Here is a 19,345-nt window from a genome sequence, read left to right as displayed (position 1 = left end):
CCCATAAAAACCAGATTTTACTGATTACGCCCTATAATTTGAATGAAGTTGGTTGGTTGCCATATAATAAGTATTATATTTTGTACCGCATTCTTGGCTACATGATAAAATCTTTTGGTGGTTGCTAGATGCGCCGCTGAGCAACCTTTTATAAAATATAGAAAGTACAAGGGTATATTATATTCATAAAATCATCCCCGACCCCAAATTTTTTATATTCTGGTCCAGCATCAACAGTCAAGTCGATATAGCCATATCCGATTGGTCGTCCGTTATTGAAAAAACATTGTAGCCAAAGTGTATCAATGGATAAATTCTATCTTGAAAAAAAATTTAAGCCAAATAGAAAAAATTTTTAGAGACGTTGTAGTTCCTTGTGAATTTACCAAGGACTTTTTGTATCAGTGCTCTATAACGCAACTATATATAATATCATATAGTTGTTCGATCTAAAAAATTCTGCCTGCAAGAAATTAAGGGCTCCATGCAAAATCTCAACTATGTAGCTTTTATAGTCTCAGAGTAAAATGCACAGAAACAGACATACAGACATGCTTTCTTGCTTTATCAACGTCCTGATCAAGAACATATGTACTTTATAGAGATTAATATAATAAGGATCGGCCAACTATACACTAGTCGATATTTATATAATAATATAAGCGGCTACTAATTGCAAGGCTATATCAACTTCGGCTCCGTCCGAAGTTTGCTTTCTTTCCTTATTATATGACAGCTATAGGATATAGATGACCAACCCTTATGAACGTTTTTAGATTGAATCAGTTGACCAAAAATAAGAGACATGGAAAGCACTATCTTTCAAACCACAAAAAGTATGACATTTCCCATCAATCAGTATAGCTCCGAATTTTATACTGCGTGCAAGCGAAAGAAGGTTGAGTGCAAAGTTAAGAGTCCACAGCTTTAAAATTTAGAGAAAACAAGAAAGGAAAGCTAACTTCTTGCAGTTAAGCTTGCAGTTAAATAGCAGCTTATATTATTATTTATAATTTATATGGGATCGTATATATTTGGCCGATCTTTATGAGGGTTTCACCATAAAATCAATATTCGTATAAAAATTTTGTAAACAGCCCCAAGCATCTTTAAAAATATCAAGTTTGTGCCCTTTCCGATCGATCCTTATGAAATTTAACAGATCGGGTTACTTTGCCTAAAATGGAATCTGTACCAAGTTCTGTCATTCTAACTTAGTCTAGGTTAGGTAAGACGGCTGGTGGTTTCCTCCTATTTGTTTCTGACATCGTCGTTGATGTTACTGCGAAACCTATCACCTAGGTGTTGAAATCTGATTGACTGCAGGGCTGGGCAGTGGCATAGAAGATGCTATACAGTTTCTTCCTCTTCTTCTTCCCTACAGGGGACGTGGGTGTGGGGTGAGTTCATTCGCCTAGCATGTGTTCCCACAAGCCAGTTCCCGTGATGACTCTTAAATCCGTGCTAATGAGGGTACTGTCCATCCTAAGTAATTGGGATGTTCATTTCTTAGCCATAGTTGCCGGGTCAACCGGCAGTTGGGGACTGTGTCACAGCAGAGCTGGTTTTCTCTTTTATTGGCCTCCCTGAGATGAAGTTTGTTTGATACCCGTTTACTCTGGAGCTGTATGGTGGTGCCTAAGCGAGCCAATTCGTCTGCTATGCAGTTGCCTGTGATGTCCCCGTGATCTGGGACCCAGATGAGGCTTATGTCATACTGGTCGGCCATTTCGTGGAGGGATGATCTGCAGTATGAGACTATTTTTGAGTTGCTGGTGACCGAGCTCATCGATTTTATAGCTGCTGGTGTATGTTTAGGTATTTTAGCGTTTCCCTTATGGCTATGACCTCGGTTTAAAATACTTCACAGTGATTGGGTAGTCTGGAAGAGGATTTGATGCTCAGTTGTTCTAAATGTATAACTCCTCCTACTGTATTATTTACTTTGAAGCCATCATTGTAGAAGCTTAATGCGCTTTCTGTGCCTAAGATTTGGTTCCCTCATTTCTCTCTATTAGGAATGAGGGTCTGGAAAGTTGTTGTCTTTTAACGTAAAAAATACATAAATTATGGCATTTCCGATCAATCAGTTGGTAGCTATTCCTATAATATATTAATATACAGCTGCTTAGGATATATTCGCCTTAGTCGACATGTTTATATCGACTCAGGCGGTGATCCTGATCAAGAATATATATACTTTATTGGGTCGGAGATGTTGCACACTTTTGACCAAAATTATAATACCCTCTCCAAGGGTATAATGAGTATGCACAGAAACAGACTGGCGAACAGACAGATAATCATGTTTATATCATCAGAATATGATGATTATCAAGAATATATATACTTTATAGGGTCTTTCTCCTTCGCTGCGTCGCACACTTATAAAAACGTTTTAAATAAATAAACGTAAAAAAAGAATTCTTTTGAGTGAATGTGAAATGAAATTAAAGTGCGTTGAAATTGATAGATGGATTAATTTGAGATGGATAGCCGGACGGACTAACATATCTTGGCTTTTGATGTTGATCAAAGTATATATTTATACATTATGTGGTCGGAGATGACTCATTTTACACACTTCTTTTCAAATAAATACACACGAATAAAAAATACTCTTTTACTCTGCGATAAACAAGAATATAAAGTCGATTTAACTAAGGGTTGTTTGACTTATTTTATGCAAGTTGGAATTTATTCAACACAGTTTGGTATAAAATCCATTATTTCTAAATGCACTCAAGAGACACGTGACCAACCCACTGCTTCAACCGAAATTCAATGAAAAATATGACATATTTTAATAAAGTTTAATGATTTACCCTTTATTATTTTTTAGATGAGAATCGGAACACCAATGTTTACTCAGATGATGAACTAAAACGACAACGAACAGAATACAACAGCGACCAAGTTTATACTAATGTAAGTACAACCGCCCTAAAATATAACACTTAAAACAAAAAGGATTCTTTGGTAGATTTTATAGAAGTCATTTCAGTCGATTCAGACTCATATACGTCGATACTCATAGGAAACGTCCGTATGTTTTACTATATATGTAGTGTATGCCATAAATTATTTTCCTAAAAAAAATATTGGAAGAAGTCCCAATCATCTTCAAAAATACCAACGTTGTATCATTTCCAGCTACAGAATTTAGTCGACCGATCCTTATGAAATGTAGTACAACAGATAAGTTTGTCCAACATGGAATCTGTATAAAGTTTTCTAGCTTAAACAAGAAAGGAAAGCTAACATCGGGTGGAGTGGAAATTGTATACCCTTGCCGTTAGGTAGCAGCTTATATGATTATATTTTTACCAGATCGTATATTTCCGATCATATGGGAGCTATAGAATTTAGTCGGCTGATCCTTATGAAATTTGGAAAATCGGATAAGGTTGAAAAATAAATCCGCAGAAACATCCGCAGAAACCCATTCATCTAACTTAAAAAACACAAAAGTTATGGCATTTCCGATCAATCAGTTATATGGTAGCTATAGGATCCCGGCCGTTCCGACTTATGTACTGCCTGCAAACAAAAGAAGGATGTGTGTAAAGTTTTACCTCGATAGCTTTAAAACTGAGAGACTAGTTTGCGTAGAAACCGACAGACGGACATATAATATAATATAACATTATAAGATATAATTCGGCTCCGCCCGAAGTTAGCTTTCCTTTCTTGTTTTTAATAAATTAAGTTAAATTGCCTTGAAACAAGTACCGTTGAAATCGACTCTCCTTAAATTTCCTTTGTAAATCTTTTCTCATCAAACATAGGATGTAGCCTGTAACAAAAAAAATCCCTTTGCTATTTCAATGCTTTAGTCCTTAATATAATATTTTATAATAAGAAAGCAATTAAAATGTTTCTAAAAGAGCATATAATATTTTCAAATAGTAACTAACATCTCTAGATATTAGCTTAAAAAAGTGTAATGAATAACAAAGTCCAAGAGTGATTCTGAACTTTTAAAGTGACATAGTAGGAATTGATTATCTGGTCGAGTATAACACAAAATAGTGTATGAAATATTTTTAATACCCTAAAAATCTTGATTTATTTTTAAAATACCGGTTTTCGGAACTTTAATGTGCTTAAAAATTGCGCTGAAAAAAAGTGCTGTTACTCAGGAGCGCTCGCTAGGTTGAATTGACTTTTTGAATTGACGGTAACAATAAATCAAGATTTTTAGTGTGTCATAAAAATATTTCATACACGGTTTGGTGTTATACTCGACCAGATAAACAATTCCTACTATGTCACTTTAAAAGTTCATTCACTTTTGTTTTTTTTTTTTTGTTGCACTGTGTAACGTATATATTTTATGAACTTTTTTTCAAGATATGGTCAGGTAAATGGTGTATTAAGGACGAACACAAGTTTCTTGCGGAATTGGGAAATTTAGCAGGAACTACAAATAGCGCAGTGTCATACTACGAAACATCGAACGGATACTCAGCCAGCACATTGGCAGGATCTACCACTGCGCTATCTGGTAATGATACATCAATTTTGTACGATAATGTTTCGCAAGCGCAAGGTTCACTCTATACTCAAGCCATCGGTCAATCACTAGGTAAGTCAGTACTTGTTCTTTACATTTATTATTCTTTTTTTTTATATATTATATTTTTTTATGTTTTTTATTTTTGTTTTTTATTTATTTTTTTTATTTTCACCGATGTAGGAAACAATTCACTGACACCTTTAGTGCCTATAAGTTTGCATGATATGAAACATAGCGCAAACACAGTTCAAGAACAAGCAATCACACCTTTTTACACAGGTAAGGGAAAGATTTATTTAGATATATTAATTTATCATTGTGGGCTTAGCGTGCGCGAGCAGACGCAGTACGTACAATGCCAAAGAATTATTCGTTTAAATTAGATCGTTTTTATCTAAAAATTTTTCCAAAGTCAAATTTTTGTAAGAAATTTGGGCGAATTTAAAAAATTTACTAAATTGATTGAGTGATTTACTAAATTCAAAATAGTGGGGTCGCTCTATTCATCAGATGCGTAAGATCGTTCAAAAGTTTTGAAAGAAAATCGATTTTTACGAAATTTCCTTGGTTAAAAAAATGTATCTAGTTTGTCGATCTGGGTGTATTTTATCTGTTTGTCTACTTCTCTGTTTGTGACTTTGTGTCATTGCTTTATATTGTATCATATAAAAAAACCTCTTGACGAGGTAAAGTACCTGTGACGAACCTGTATGCGAAACCCAAAATATCTGATATCAATTTTAGTGACGATAATATGCTATATAGGTGTACAAAATTGCATATAAAAAATATTCTTGTTCGGCACGTGACTGATTTTTTTTTTGTTTTTCTTGCACGTGCCGAACAAGAATATTTTTTATATTGTTTTGCCTGTTTTTTTTTAGCTTTTAATTCATGACTTGGCCCAAAAACGTTGGTGGCTGTAATTTAAGTAAAGCAGTGTTTTATTTATATGCATTATATGTTCAGTGGGGGCATATGCATATAAACCTTTTTACTCGTAAAATTGTGCATTTGTGAGTCTTCTCATTAAGACATGAGACACTGAAATACAAAGCAGAATTACATCAAAATTGTTCACTAAGCGGCAAAGTTCGAGGTTAGCCGAGTGGGGAGCGTCGTGGTTCCTAACACGGAGGGCCTGGGTTCGAGTCCAAGTTGAGTCAATGTTTACGTTTTACTTTTTAGGCCCTTTTTTATTTGGATTTTTTTTTAAAATAAATAAACTTAAATCTGAAAAGATATACTCCATATTTTTTAGGGTATTGACCAAATATATGCAGACCCCAAAAATCAAAGTTGCCAATCAAATACACACACATGTATAAGTAAATGCAAGCTTCACAGGAGGCTGTACAAAATGGGTAGCTGCACTTAAAGGACTATATCTTGAGTTAACGGATTTTGCCAGATATAAGCGATATATCAAAAGTTGCGTCATCTCAAAAGCTATCTTCACGTGCAATATAAAAAGGATCAGTCGACCAAATTTTGAAAAATAATCCTTTTTCTTAAAAAAAAAGTTTATTTTCAGTGTATTTTGTGTACTATATAGACGTTTGGTCTCAAAGAAAGTGAAATTGATATTTAAAAAACCATTTCATCGGTGTAAAGCTCTTTTTAATATCTTTCTTAATTATAAAGTTATGAATTATTTCATTAACAAAGTTTTTTTAATTTTTTTACGTAAGCTTAAGGTATTTCAAAAAGTTGTAGAACAATAGTTGCTCATATGATAGTAAGAAACATTTACCAATTTTTTTCAGGATTTTTAAGAAAAAAATAGTTCAAACAGACAAACCGACAAACCGACAACTGGCTTCATTTTGAAGAAGAAGAAAAAATCGAATTTTTCGAATAACTTCTGAATGAAATGTCGGATTGATGTACCAATCGACGCGTATTTAGCTCTAGAATGCAAATATATAAAAATATTCTGTATGGGGACTAAAATGTGTCCACCAGCCCCACTTTAGTGATTAAAAATTTTTTTACTTTTACCCTAATTTCTCCCAAACCAAATAACTTTTTGAATATGTATCGACAAAAACTATCTAATTGAAACAATACCTTTCGATTGGTATATCATTTATTTAGATCGGTTGCCTACAGAAAATTTTTAATTCTTCGGCTATATATAGAGTTTCCTCGCGCACGCCTAGGCGTGCAGGTCGTCACCTCGTGGACTTCCGTCCACAGTGATTTCAAAATTTTGAAATAAAACAATACATGAAATTTCAGGTGGAGCCGAAGTTGATATACCCTTGTAGTTAGGTAGCAGCTTATATTATTATATATATATCGGATCTTATATATTTGGCCGATCCTTATAAGAATTTCATCATTTCCGATCGTTCAGTTATATGGCTCTTATAGTTGCCAGTCAGAAAAGATCAGATAAGTTTTCCCAAAATGGAATCTGTATCAAGTCCCATTTATCTAACTTCTCCTAAAACACCAAAGTTATGCCAATTTCAATAGTTCTATGACAGCTATAAAATATAGTCGGCCGATCCTTATTGTACATAAGATACATTTTGGCTAAATATAACATGTAAGGATAGTCCCAACTCCCTAACTTAAAAACCAACAAAGTTATGGCATTTTTGATCAATCAATTACATGGAAGCTATAGGATATAGTCGTTCCGACTTATATACCGCCGACTTATATATATATCCGACTTATATAAACAAAGGAAGCATGTGTGCAAAGTTGAAACCCTCTGCAAGGGTTTAAAATGGGACTTTCTCAGTGGAAAATCTAGACAGACTTTTTTCCTTTGGGAAATTCTTTAAAAATCGTTTTGTGGATCGGGATAGGAAATACCAATCGAAGCGTAGTTGAAAGAAGAATGTGTGTTAAGAATAATATTTTGTCTGTTCCCACTATCTTAAATTTGGTTAATCAAAAGTGTTTAATATTTACACAAATTTCTCCCAAGCCAAACTACTTTTGACTAATGTTTGGATAAAATTGATCTAATGAAAACAATACCTTTTATTTGGTATTACATCACTCATTCAGATCGATGGAAACAGAAAATTTTTAATTCTTCGGGTATATATAGTGTCTTTGCGCGGCTGCTACAATCAGGGCATGCGTGTCGCCACCTAGCGGACTAAGGGCAGCATCGGATGCACTTTTTCCTTTTTTTAATGAGGAATAATGTTAGATTCCTTCCACATAAGGAAAGAGATCGAAGTTTCCAGAGGTAGATTAAAGGGTTTAAAGGGAGCTTTGTACAGTGCCTCTGCGAAGATCTTCAGATCACAACCTGGTACTCAACGGGACCTGGCGAATACACGGGCATAACCTTAAGAAAATCCGGTAATAAACCACTTTTATCAAAAATGCCAAAATATAAGGTCGGCTGATTGGATATTATAAGATTATGGCTAAGCCGTAATAGTAAGGAATACGTTTGACAAAACTGTCGACCAAATTGGTCATTGCCTATAACATTCTGCGTTATGAGTAATGAAATTTATCTAAGGTAATATTTATATCTGCACCATTAGGAATTTTATCTGCCAGTAGATCGGACCAAAAAATTCAAAATCTATTGTGTATTTTTTGTGTAGTTTCATAAAGTCTTGTGTATTGTGTAGTTTCATAAAGTCTAGCTTACAGAAGAAATGAACTTTATGAGTTTTAAGTTAAGTCCAATTAGATTCAGGTCTTCAGTTTTGTTATTTCATTCTGATAAGAAACACAACCTCAGCAGTCGCTCAAACGAATTGCTAACGTGGTTAATTTGACCAAATGACATGTCTAACAAGCGCGCGGAAAAGTCATGGTGCGTGTTAAGTAGACGGTAGAGAAAGACGGTATATTATTAATATTAGACATAAAAAGGATTCTGGGTGATTTTAGCGAATTCAGAAGCGAATTTGGAGTCTACAGAAATTAGAACTTCTCCTCCCCATTGCATAGGTTGATCCCGTCTAAAATTGGTTTACTTACTTGAAAAAGTTCTATAAAGTGGGATAAAAGGAAAAAGTATTAAAATACAGTTTTGGAAGTTTGATACGAAGACCTCAGTATTCTAATAAAAGAGTTAGTGAAGAAATTAGTTGTTTGCGGCTGGGGAAGATGCAGTGAAAGGATGGTCAGTGACTCTAACATGTGGGAGTTTTATTACCCTGTTGGGTGACTTTTAAGGTGCTTTTTATTAATGGGTCCGGTGGTATCTCTTAAAGTGATTTGGAATTTAACGGAGGACATATCGGAAATTTTCCCATTTATACAGAGATATTCGGAAAATACTGAGATACTAAGATACTCCAGCTGAATAATTATCGGCTGTGCAGGCTGAAGATTATTCGCTACAAGCACAGCATTTACTAAGCTTTGGAAACTTATTTAGCAGCTGAATACTACTGAACTGTGAATAAAATTAACAGAGTTGGTCATTGATTTTGCAAAAAACCACTAATCAACTCTTTAAATTCCCTCTTAGTGTGTGTCATGAACAATCTCATTTTGAAAAATCTATACGAGTCTATATAAAAAACTATCAGCACTATCTCATATAGTCCCTGAGATCCGGCGGAACATAGTTTCAAAGGGGGCGCTGAGTGACGCATAATTTCACATCCCAAGCCCAAGGGGGACGTGATATTAAGCCAAAGTGACCGGTGCTCACGTAAACCATTCCGACTTTTAGTCCCTGAGATCTATGTGTTTATACAGACAGACGGACATGGGTACATCGGCTCGGCTGTTAATGATGATCATGAATATATACATATACTCCAAAAATATCATAAGGATCGGCCGACTATATCCTATAGCTGTAATATAACTGAATGATCGGAACTTTGCTGTTTTGTTAGCTATGTGGATGGACCTACGAATTCCATTTTGGGCAACCTAAAATCCGATCTGCCAAATTTAATAAAGATCGGCAGACTATATCATATAGCTGCCATGATACTGAACGATCGGAAATGACACAACCTTGCTATTTTTAAGATGCTTGGGGGTTCAATTTCTTTGAAGAATCGTGATACGAGAAGTTGGGTTGGGTGAAATGATATCTTTAGAAAAAAAAGGGTGCTGACCATCACCATCAATATTTTGAAATGACCATCTCCCATTTGAAAAATATTCAAAAATGAAAATTTTCGAAAATTTTAAAATTAGACTTTTCGAATTCTTTTTTTTTCAAATCGAAATAAACCAAAATGACCACCAATGGTCATCTTTTAGAATTTTGAAAAAACTTTTAGTTTTTGAAATATTTAAGTGTTCAGTTTAGCTCATTTTTTTCACAGGTAAACAAAATTTCAAAAAAAAAAAACTACTGAAATCGTTTTTTAATAGTGTGATAAAGAATGACCATCAATATTTTCAAATGACCACCTACCGTTTTGAAATTATTTAAAGTTGAACATAGTTAAAAATTTTTCAAAAATTTCAAAATCGACTTTTTGAATTTTTTTTTCAATATCGAAATAAACGAAACTGACCACAAATGGTCATCTTTAAGAATTTTGAAAAAAAATTTTTGTTCTTAAAATATTTAAGTTTTTAGTTTTGGTAATTTTTTGGGCAGGTAAAGAACATTTTCAAAAAAAAAACTACTGAATTCGTTGTCCATTAGTGTGATAAACAATGACAATCTTTTTAAATTTTAAAATAACATTTACTTTTCGAGATACTTGATTCTCCAAGTCTTAAAAATAAAAAAATGTAAAATCCAAAAGATGACCATCATGGCCCATAGCCTTCAACATATAAATTTAAAAAAAAAATTGATTTTCATCATTGCCCATCCCGTAAAACTTAAAAATTTAACAAAAAAATCTATGCCCATCATGGCCCACATCTTAAAACTTACAAATTTTACAAAAAAATCTATACCCATCATTACCCACCACTTAAAACTTTAAAATTTAACGAAAAAATCTACGATCCCTTTTTTCCAAACCACGTAATTATGCAGTTGAAACTTTATGGTGTTCTGGATCAATGTACAATAGGTATTACATACATATTTCGCATGATTATACCCTTGCAGAGGGCATTATAATTTTGGTCAAATGTGGTCTATATGGTCTAATGGTCTATATATATTCTTGATCAGGATCACCTCCTGAGTCGATACAAGCATGTCCGTCTGTCCGTCTGACCGTCTGTCCGTCTGTCCGTTTCTACGCAAACTAGTCCCTCAGTTATCGAGTAAAGCTATCGAGTTGAAATTTTGCACACACGCTTCTTTCCTTTGCAGGCAGTATATAAGTCGGAACGGCCGGGATCGGTCGACTATATCCTATAGCTGCCATATAACTGATTGATCGGAAAGGCTATAACTTCCTTGTTTTTCAAGTTAAAAGGATGAGACTTGCTATGGATTCTAACTTGGGAAAACGTATACGATTTGTAAATTATTTCGCTATTAAATCACTTATACAAAAAATTCCCAACCTTTTTCATAAAGCATACCATGTGCCATAGCCGATCCTTCAGTTATATGGCACCTATAAAATCGGACAACTGTAGTCCGATTTTTTAGATCTGATAAGTTTGTCCAAAAGCGCATCTGAATATAGTTCTAACATTCTTTCTTATATCCGATTAACCCGATTGCCGGATTTGGTTGAATTGAATGTCGAATATTAAAACATGCATATACGTATTACGTGGGTAATATAGATTTTTATTTATTTTTTTTTCTACATTTACATATTTTTATTTGTATTAATTATTCTGTTATTATAAAACAACTTAAATTAATCAGATATTGATTTTCCTACAACTATATACACATTACTTATATATAAGGCTTGCTAAAATTAGTTTCTATTACATATGTCGGCTTGGGAGATCTTTAGGGTGTACTCGTTTTAGCCTTCTCCGTACCCTGACACCTGCAATTCTGCGCTCTCTTAGGAGATGCCTGACTAGAACGTTTGAGTGATTTTGAAGCTTTTCTTTTTACGTTTTAGCCTGCTCGTTTAGTACGTCGCCTACTTTGGTACCATCAGGTCCTTCTCTAAGTTCGAGGTGCGCATGTACCAAGGGGCTCTGGTCATACGCAGTGCATATTTCGAATTTTATCCATGTTTGATTTTGCTACAATATTAATATCTTATTTCTAAGGGATAGTTTGTTTCGACTTTAAACATTGGAATAAATCCCAACAAATGCGTCAATGTGACCTATGCCCTGCGTCCACAATCCTGTCCTGGAGTGTTCCTCCGCTTGTCTAGATAAACCCCAAGGTACTTGTAACCTGCTACGTGGGGCTCTTGTTGCCCCACGAGGAACACTCCAGGACAGGATTGTGGACGCAGGGCATAGGTCACATTGGCGCATTTGTTGGGATTTATTCCAATGTTCCACTTTTTGGCCCACTGTTCAAATATTTCAAGGTACTCTTGTAGAGCATTCGTGGCCGAGAAAATGCATCTGTTCCTCGCTAGGATGGCAGTGTCGTCAGCAAAGGTTGCTGTTATTAAATTCTGGCAGTTCCGACTTGCAGGCATGTCATATGTGAACAGTGTATAGAGAAGTGGGGACAAAGCGCTACCCTGTGGAACTTTTTTGGTGTTGGACTCAGCGCCATCCAAAACTACAGTGAACGATCTTTGTTCCAAAAAGCTTCGTACTAAAAGCCACAGTTGGGGTGGAAGAAGCGTCTTTAATTTGTAAAGCAACCCAGAGTGCCACACTCTGTCAAAGGCTTGCTTTATATCAAGGTATGCAGCCACTACATATTCCTTGGCTTCGAATCCTTCCAGAATAAAGTTTACCACTCCTTTCAGTTGTTCAGGCGTTCCGTGAGATTTGCGAAATCCAAACTAAAAGGGAGGTATGCTGTTCTGGATTTTCCTGATGTTCCGTATCCGAGAAGCAAGACCCCGTCCGAATAATTTTGCTACTGAAGGTAATAGGCTGATAGGTCTATATGAGTCTGAGTTATTTGGACTTTTACCAGTTTTAAGGATCATACAGATTCTTGCTTTTTTCCATTGTTTCGGAAAGTATTCAAGCCTCAACACGGCATTAAAAATAAGTGCCAAAAATAAGACAGCTTTGAAGGGTAGCGCCTTCAATGTATAGTTATCTATTCCGTCATCCCCTGGCGCTTCCTTTGGTTTTAGCGACTTAATGTGGGTCGACACTTCCTCTACAGTGATGGCTCGTATTGGACGGCACATTTGTCCGGACTGATCTATTCCTTCCTGTATGTCATTTCTAGTGGCGGCTGGAGAAAACTCAAACTCCTGGAATTGATTTTGAAGGTTGTCTGCAAACGCTTCCGCGCGCTCACTTGGCGATCTATCCCAAGAACCATCATCTCTCCTGATAGGAAATTTTGGGGACACCTGTTTTTTAAATTTACTCGCTATCTTCCATAGAGAGTGGTTTGATGAAGCATCCGTTGACATGTCTTCCAGTAAGAGATCGGTCTGTTTTTGCTTGTTCAGATTAAGTAGTTTTGCCAACCGATTGGAAATCCTCTGATATGTTCTGTTGACGACGGGCTCCCTAGTTCGACAAAATTGTCTTCGTAGCCTTCTCTTGAGTATTAGCAAAGTCACAATCGTAGGTGGGAGATTGGATTCCGGTAGTCGGTTTTGAGTAGAGTTTCTTGGAGTGGCAACAAGGGCAGCAGAGTGGATATTATTTAGGAAGATGGCGTGTGCGATTGAATTTCTAGGTTGAGATCCAATGTTTCCTCCACTTCCTCTAACTTCTAAATTAGTTCCAGGTGGGAGTAACCGTCTTGTGGGGGTTCTCGTCTTCGCCGTAGAGTTATATTTGACTATTAGAGGAAGATGGTCCGAGGAGAATTCATATTCTATTTTGATACTCAGCTCATTGGAACGGATACCATTAAAAGGAAATAAATCAATGGCACTTGGAGTGAAGCTTTGCGCATATGGAAAGCATAGGAAAGATTTCCTGCATAGGAAAGATTTCCACGTACAACAGACGCGGGAACAAATTGATTCTCTCTATAATCATTCGAGCGTCGAAAATTAGCTGGAATATTGATTTTCGGCTTCCCTTTTTCCGAAATCGCTTTATAAACTTGGCACTCTCTAGATCAAGCTGCATAATTTTTTCCACAATTAATGCAGGCGAGTTGATCGTCTGCTGACTTTTCAACGCCTCTTTGTTGTAATCCCTGCGGGCTAGATCAATGAAAAAGAAGTGGTTGGGGATAGCTTCTTCGACTGTTCCCTCATTCTTTTGGGAACGCACTTTTCGAGGACGTGGGTTATACAAGATTAGGACTTCGTGTCCGCACTGTTTGAAGCTCTCTTTGATTGTCTGGATGGGTGTAGAGTTAGCCAAGTGTCGTACTATCACGCAATATGCTTTGTCTTCTTTAAGCTGATAAGAAAAATGTGCGTTGCATTTTTCTCCTTTAGCAAACGCACAAGGCTACGATAAGCGTCCGGGTTGCCAGGATTGACCTTTATCTTGTTGTTTCTGCCAATTTTAATCGTAAAGCTGTCTGGACCAATGACACTTTCTATTTCCTTTTCCATGAGAAGTACGTCTGACACGTTTTCGATGAAAATTGGAGGAGGTTTATGCATTTTGGATGCATCTGTCATCTCTTGATCTGTTTCATCAGCTAGTTTAGCTAAGGCCAGTTCAGTATCTGTTAGATGTTCTTCATCATTTGCTAACAATGAAAAACGGTTGGATGCTTTTGGAACTTCTTGAATTGGGTAGTGTGATCTTTTAACAGGTATGGCCATTTTTTGAAACTGAGTTGGCATCTTCCGTTTTAAAAGGGTTGCCTGCCATTTTGGCGTGGTTTGTTCCTTCACACTCATTGTTCTGCACATGCATTCCGTTCGACAGCTTACCTCGGAAAGATGGGTATTATAGAAAATCTTAGAATTCCATCATTTTTAGTCTTCGAGATATACGCGTTCATAAATAATGTTATTAAGAATATTGATGCTGATGAATAGTGTATATTCTTTATGGCATAAGAGTCACCTTTGATCTACATATTTCATCTTTTACTGTTATATATTTTTGGAGGAATTCTACTCTATCTTCCTTATAACAACAAAAGTTGTTTGTTGTTGTCTGACGTGGGTGGAAGCGGAGAATATATTCTTTGAAACGAAATATTTTTCCCCAGCTTTATATTATTTTACTCAAATAAATAATCCCAATTTGTAAATAATGAGGCTATTATTTTTATTAAAAAGTGACAAAAAAATAGTATAATTTTTTTAATATATACACCAGCTATAGCCTTCGACGCAAACTACACTCAACTGTCTTTACTAGAAAAAGAATCAACAGCAACAGTTGCACAAGGAAGCATTGTTTTAACGGAATCTTCCAACTCAGACAAGCTGGGCCGCATAAATTCTTCTAGAATTATGTATACCCACTCTGAAAGAAATGGTAATCGCGAAGGTCTTACAAAAGAATCAAATGAAGAAGTATCAAGTGGAGAATATAATGTCCAAAATAAGACGACAAAATCTGAAAAGCTCAGTATAAACACTGATATGCAGGAGAGTAACCTCATAAGCCCACATATTCAACAAACAACAGCAGGACTTTTAAGGGGAAGCAGTCAAATTGAAAATTCGACAACGCATGCCCCTTCTCTAATCCTTCTTCAACCAAATGGAGGAACGTCATCTTTATGTATCAACGCACCTGATAACCCCTTAGAAATTGAAACGGGCCTAAACAGTAATGTAGGAAATTATTCATCAGCAACAACAATGTTACCCAGTTTTAATCATTATACCCCAGGCAAGTTGGCTACTTTCGTTTAAGTCTCACGTATCCACGGAAAATATTATAAATTGTTTCTTTGCACTCATACATCACCGGTGATGGAAAATTTTTTTTAATTTTTATTCTTTTTAATACAGCAATTCTCCTATTTATATTTTATCTCTATCCATTTTCTATCGGCTTTGAAGCTTATTCCGTTGAGTTTATTATAACTTTTTTTTAAGTTTATTATTTTTAGAAATGCTTCCAGAATTTTAATTAGACAATTGATACGATGGTGAAATTCTCATTAAATCGGCCAAATATACAGGTACCTAACTACAAGGGTATATAAACTTCCGCTCCGCCCGATGTTAGCTTTCCTTTCTTGTTTTTTTTTCAGTTGTCGAGCTCTATTTTTTATACCCTTGCAGAGGGTATTATAATTTTGGTCAAAAGTGTGCAACGCAGTGAAGGAGACATCTCCGACCCTATAAAGTATATATATTCTTGATCAGGATCACCTCCTGAGTCGATATGAGCATGTCCGTCTGTCCGTCTGTCCGCCTGTCTGTTTCTACGCAAACTAGTCTCTCAGTTTTAAAGCTATCGAATTGAAACTTTTCACACATCCTTCTTTCCTTTGCAGGCAGTATATAAGTCGGAACGGCCGGGATCGGCCGACTATATCCTATAGCTGCCATATAACTGATTGTTCGGAAATGCCATAACTTTGGTGTTTTTTAAGTTAGAGGGTTGGGACTTTCCACACATGTTATATCTCCAAAATATCTTATGTACAAAATTTTATAAGGATCGGCCGACTATATCCTATAGCTGTCATAGAACGATCGAAATTGGCATAACTTTGGTGTTTTTTAAGTTAGAAAGATGGGATTTGGTACCGATTCTATTTTGGGAAAAAAAATCTGATCTGCCAATTTTCATAAGGATCGGCCGACTATATACGATCCGCTATATATCTAATAATATAAGATCATATAAAAAACCTCTTGACGAGGTAAAGTACCGGTGACGAACCTGCATGCGAAACCCCAAATATCTGATATCAATTTTAGTGACGAAAATATGCTATATAGGTGTACAAAATTGCATATAAAAATATTCTAGATCGGCACGTGAATGATTTTTTTTTTGTTTTTCTTGCACGTGCCGAACAAGAATATTTTTTATATGCAATTTTGTACACCTATATAGCATATTTTCGTCACTAAAATTGATATCAGGTATTTTGGGTTTCGCATGCAGGTTCGTCACCGGTACTTTACCTCGTCAAGAGGTTTTTTAAATGATATCATTTGTTTTTTTTGTATATATTGATCTTCAATTAATTAAAACAGAACGCATAATATATAGAATAAATACATATATATGGAAGTAACCTCTGGACAGGCGATTCACACATATAGCAATACTTTAATTGTAAGGATAAACATCAAAACTTTTTTTTTTTTAACTCTATAGATTTTTACATTCAAGAAGGTGGAATAATTAAAAACCTTTCCAAAGACGTAAAGAATTTTTCGATAGCTTCAGTGGCTCTGAAGTTATACGTATTTTTAATTTACAAAGGTTTTGGAATTTGGTTAGTGAAAAAATTTTAATTAAAAATTTGCCCAAAAATGTATTTAAAATCCAAAATTGTTTCGTAGTTGTGGGAAACTAAATTGTTTTAACAAATTAACAGATGAGAGGCCTATCCTTATTCCACTATATAATAAATTATTAAAAAAAAAACAAGAAAGGAAAGCTAACTTCAAGCGGAGCCGAAGTTGATATACCCTTGCAGTTAAGCAGAAGCTTATATTATTATTATATATATCGGATCCTATATAGTTGTCCGATTTTTATGAGAATTTCACCATCAAAAAAATTTCTAATAAAAATATTGGAAACAGCCCCAGGCATCTTTAAAAATAGAAAGGTTGTGCCATTTCCGATCGTTCAGTTATATGGCAAGTATAGGATATAGTTGGCCGATTCTTATGAAACATAGGATTAGATTGCCCAAAACGGAAACCATAGATAGTCCCATCATTATAGCTTCAACAACAACAAAGTTAAGCCAATTATCCTAATAAAATTTTGCAAATTGGATAAGATTGCCCAAAATGCAATCTGTACTAATTCTATCCTTCTAACTTATAAAAAAAAAAAAAATTTATGGCATATCCGATCAATCATATAATAAACATGTATTATATCTAAAATAAATGCGCAAAGATAAAAAATTAAAAAACTGGAAATTACGTTTTTCCAATTTTTCTATTTAAACCAATTGTTGAATGTAACAATTTATTTTGGGTGTGCGATATAAAATAATAAATATTAGAAAAGTATTGGCGGAGTTGGTATGCCTGGTTTTTTTTTTTAGCTTTTAATCCATGATTTGGCCCAAAATGGTGGTGGCTGTAATTTAATTAAAGCAGAGTTTTATTTATATGCATTATATGCTCAGTGGGGGCATATGCATAAAAAGCTTTCTACTCATAAAATTTTGCATTCTTCTCATTAAGACATGAGACACTGAAACACAAAGCAGAATTACATCAAAAGTTGCCATCAAGCAACAAAGTTCGATGTTAGCCGAGTGGAGAGCGTCGTGGTTCCTAACACGGAGGGCCTGGGTTCGAGTCCAAGTTGAGTCAATGTTTACGTTTTACTTTTTAAGCCCTTTTTTATTTGGATTTTATTTTTGAACCTTATATTTTGCCCATCTTTCGATCAAAGTGGTGTGTTATCGGATCTTCTTAAGGTTAAGACCGTGTATTCGCCAGGCCCTGATGGAGTACCAGGCTGTGTTCTGAAGTACTGCGCCGAGGCACTGTGCAAACCGCTTGTTAAACTCTTTAATCTATCGCTGGAAACTTCGATCTTTCGCCTTATGTGGAAGGAATCCTTCATTATTCCGCTGCATAAAAAAGGGAAAAAATCCGACGCTGCTAATTATAGAGGCATCTCTAAATTGTCAGCAATTCCAAAGCTTTTTGAAAAACTTATCACTCCACATTTGCAACACCTATGTAGTTCAATAATAACTCCGTTCCAGCATGGCTTCATGAAGCGCCGCTCCACCACTACCAACTTATTGGAGCTAACATCTTTTATCACGGATGGCTTCCGGAATGGCTTACAAACATACGTCATATACACTGACTTCAGTAAAGCATTTGACTCTGTTAACCATTCGCTTCTTATAAGTAAACTCAGTTTTTTGGGATTCCCAACTGATCTTCTTATGTGGATTTCGAGCTACTTATCAGGGAGAACCCAACGTGTTTTCTTTAAAGATGTTACCTCGCGTGTAGTCCGCGCCACATCGGGGGTGCCCCAAGGAAGCCATCTTGGACCCCTACTTTTTACTCTGTTTATTAACGACTTGCCCCTTGCCTTAACTAATTCACTTGTACTTATGTACGCTGATGACGTTAAGCTATGCCTTCAGTATAAATTCACTAGCGCCCAGTCTAGACTTCAATCCGATTTGGATAAACTTCAAAATTGGTGTTTAGCAAATAACCTAAAGCTTAATGGATCGAAATGTAAACTTATGTCTTTTTACCGATCTAGTCCTCACCAGGCTATGTACTTTCTCTATGGGAACGCCTTAGAACGATTAACTCAGGTTAACGATCTAGGTGTCCTATTAGATTTGAAACTCAAATTTACCGACCATGTATCTACCATGGTTAATAAAGCTATGGGTGTGCTTGGTTTTATTAAAAGATGGTCAAAAGAATTTAATGACCCGTACATAACTAAAACGTTATATACATCACTGGTCCGTCCGATTCTTGAGTATGGATCGTGTGTCTGGAGTCCTCAATATGGAGTACACCAAGATCACATTGAATCTGTACAAAAAAACTTCCTTTCTTTTGCTCTTAGGGGACTTAATTGGGATGCAAATCTTTACCTCCCCTCTTATCATAGTAGACTTTTACTAATCGACTTACCAACATTAACAAATCGTAGAACGATGCTGGGTGTCATGTTTCTATATAATCTTATTTATGGAAATATAGACAGCCAGCATTTACTAACACGTTTAAACTTTAACATTCCTAGTAGAAGGACCAGAAACTTTCG

At 35.5% G+C, this 19,345-nt stretch overlaps 1 protein-coding gene across 6 annotated transcripts in view; it reads left to right on the top strand.

Moving 5' to 3' along the window:
- LOC6503319 (paired box protein Pax-8) overlaps window positions 1–19,345 on the top strand; it is a 61,424-nt gene that overhangs the window by 26,388 nt on the left and 15,691 nt on the right. For 2 of the 6 annotated variants that reach the window (XM_032456084.2, XM_032456085.2), the window contains 4 exons: window positions 2,843–2,928; window positions 4,354–4,588; window positions 4,700–4,798; window positions 14,750–15,271. In XM_032456084.2, the coding sequence (XP_032311975.2) occupies window positions 2,843–2,928; window positions 4,354–4,588; window positions 4,700–4,798; window positions 14,750–15,271 (942 nt within the window). The remainder of the gene's footprint in view (window positions 1–2,842; window positions 2,929–4,353; window positions 4,589–4,699; window positions 4,799–14,749; window positions 15,272–19,345) is intronic. The other 4 variants (XM_044717806.1, XM_032456086.2, XM_044717805.1 and 1 more) reach the window with 2 other exon arrangements.

The sequence above is a fragment of the Drosophila ananassae genome (assembly GCF_017639315.1).
Source record: "Drosophila ananassae strain 14024-0371.13 chromosome 4 unlocalized genomic scaffold, ASM1763931v2 tig00000071, whole genome shotgun sequence".
NCBI classification, from domain to species: Eukaryota; Metazoa; Arthropoda; class Insecta; order Diptera; family Drosophilidae; genus Drosophila; species Drosophila ananassae.
The sequence above is the reverse complement of the archived record's forward strand: the minus strand, read 5'-3'. Positions and strand labels throughout refer to the sequence as shown.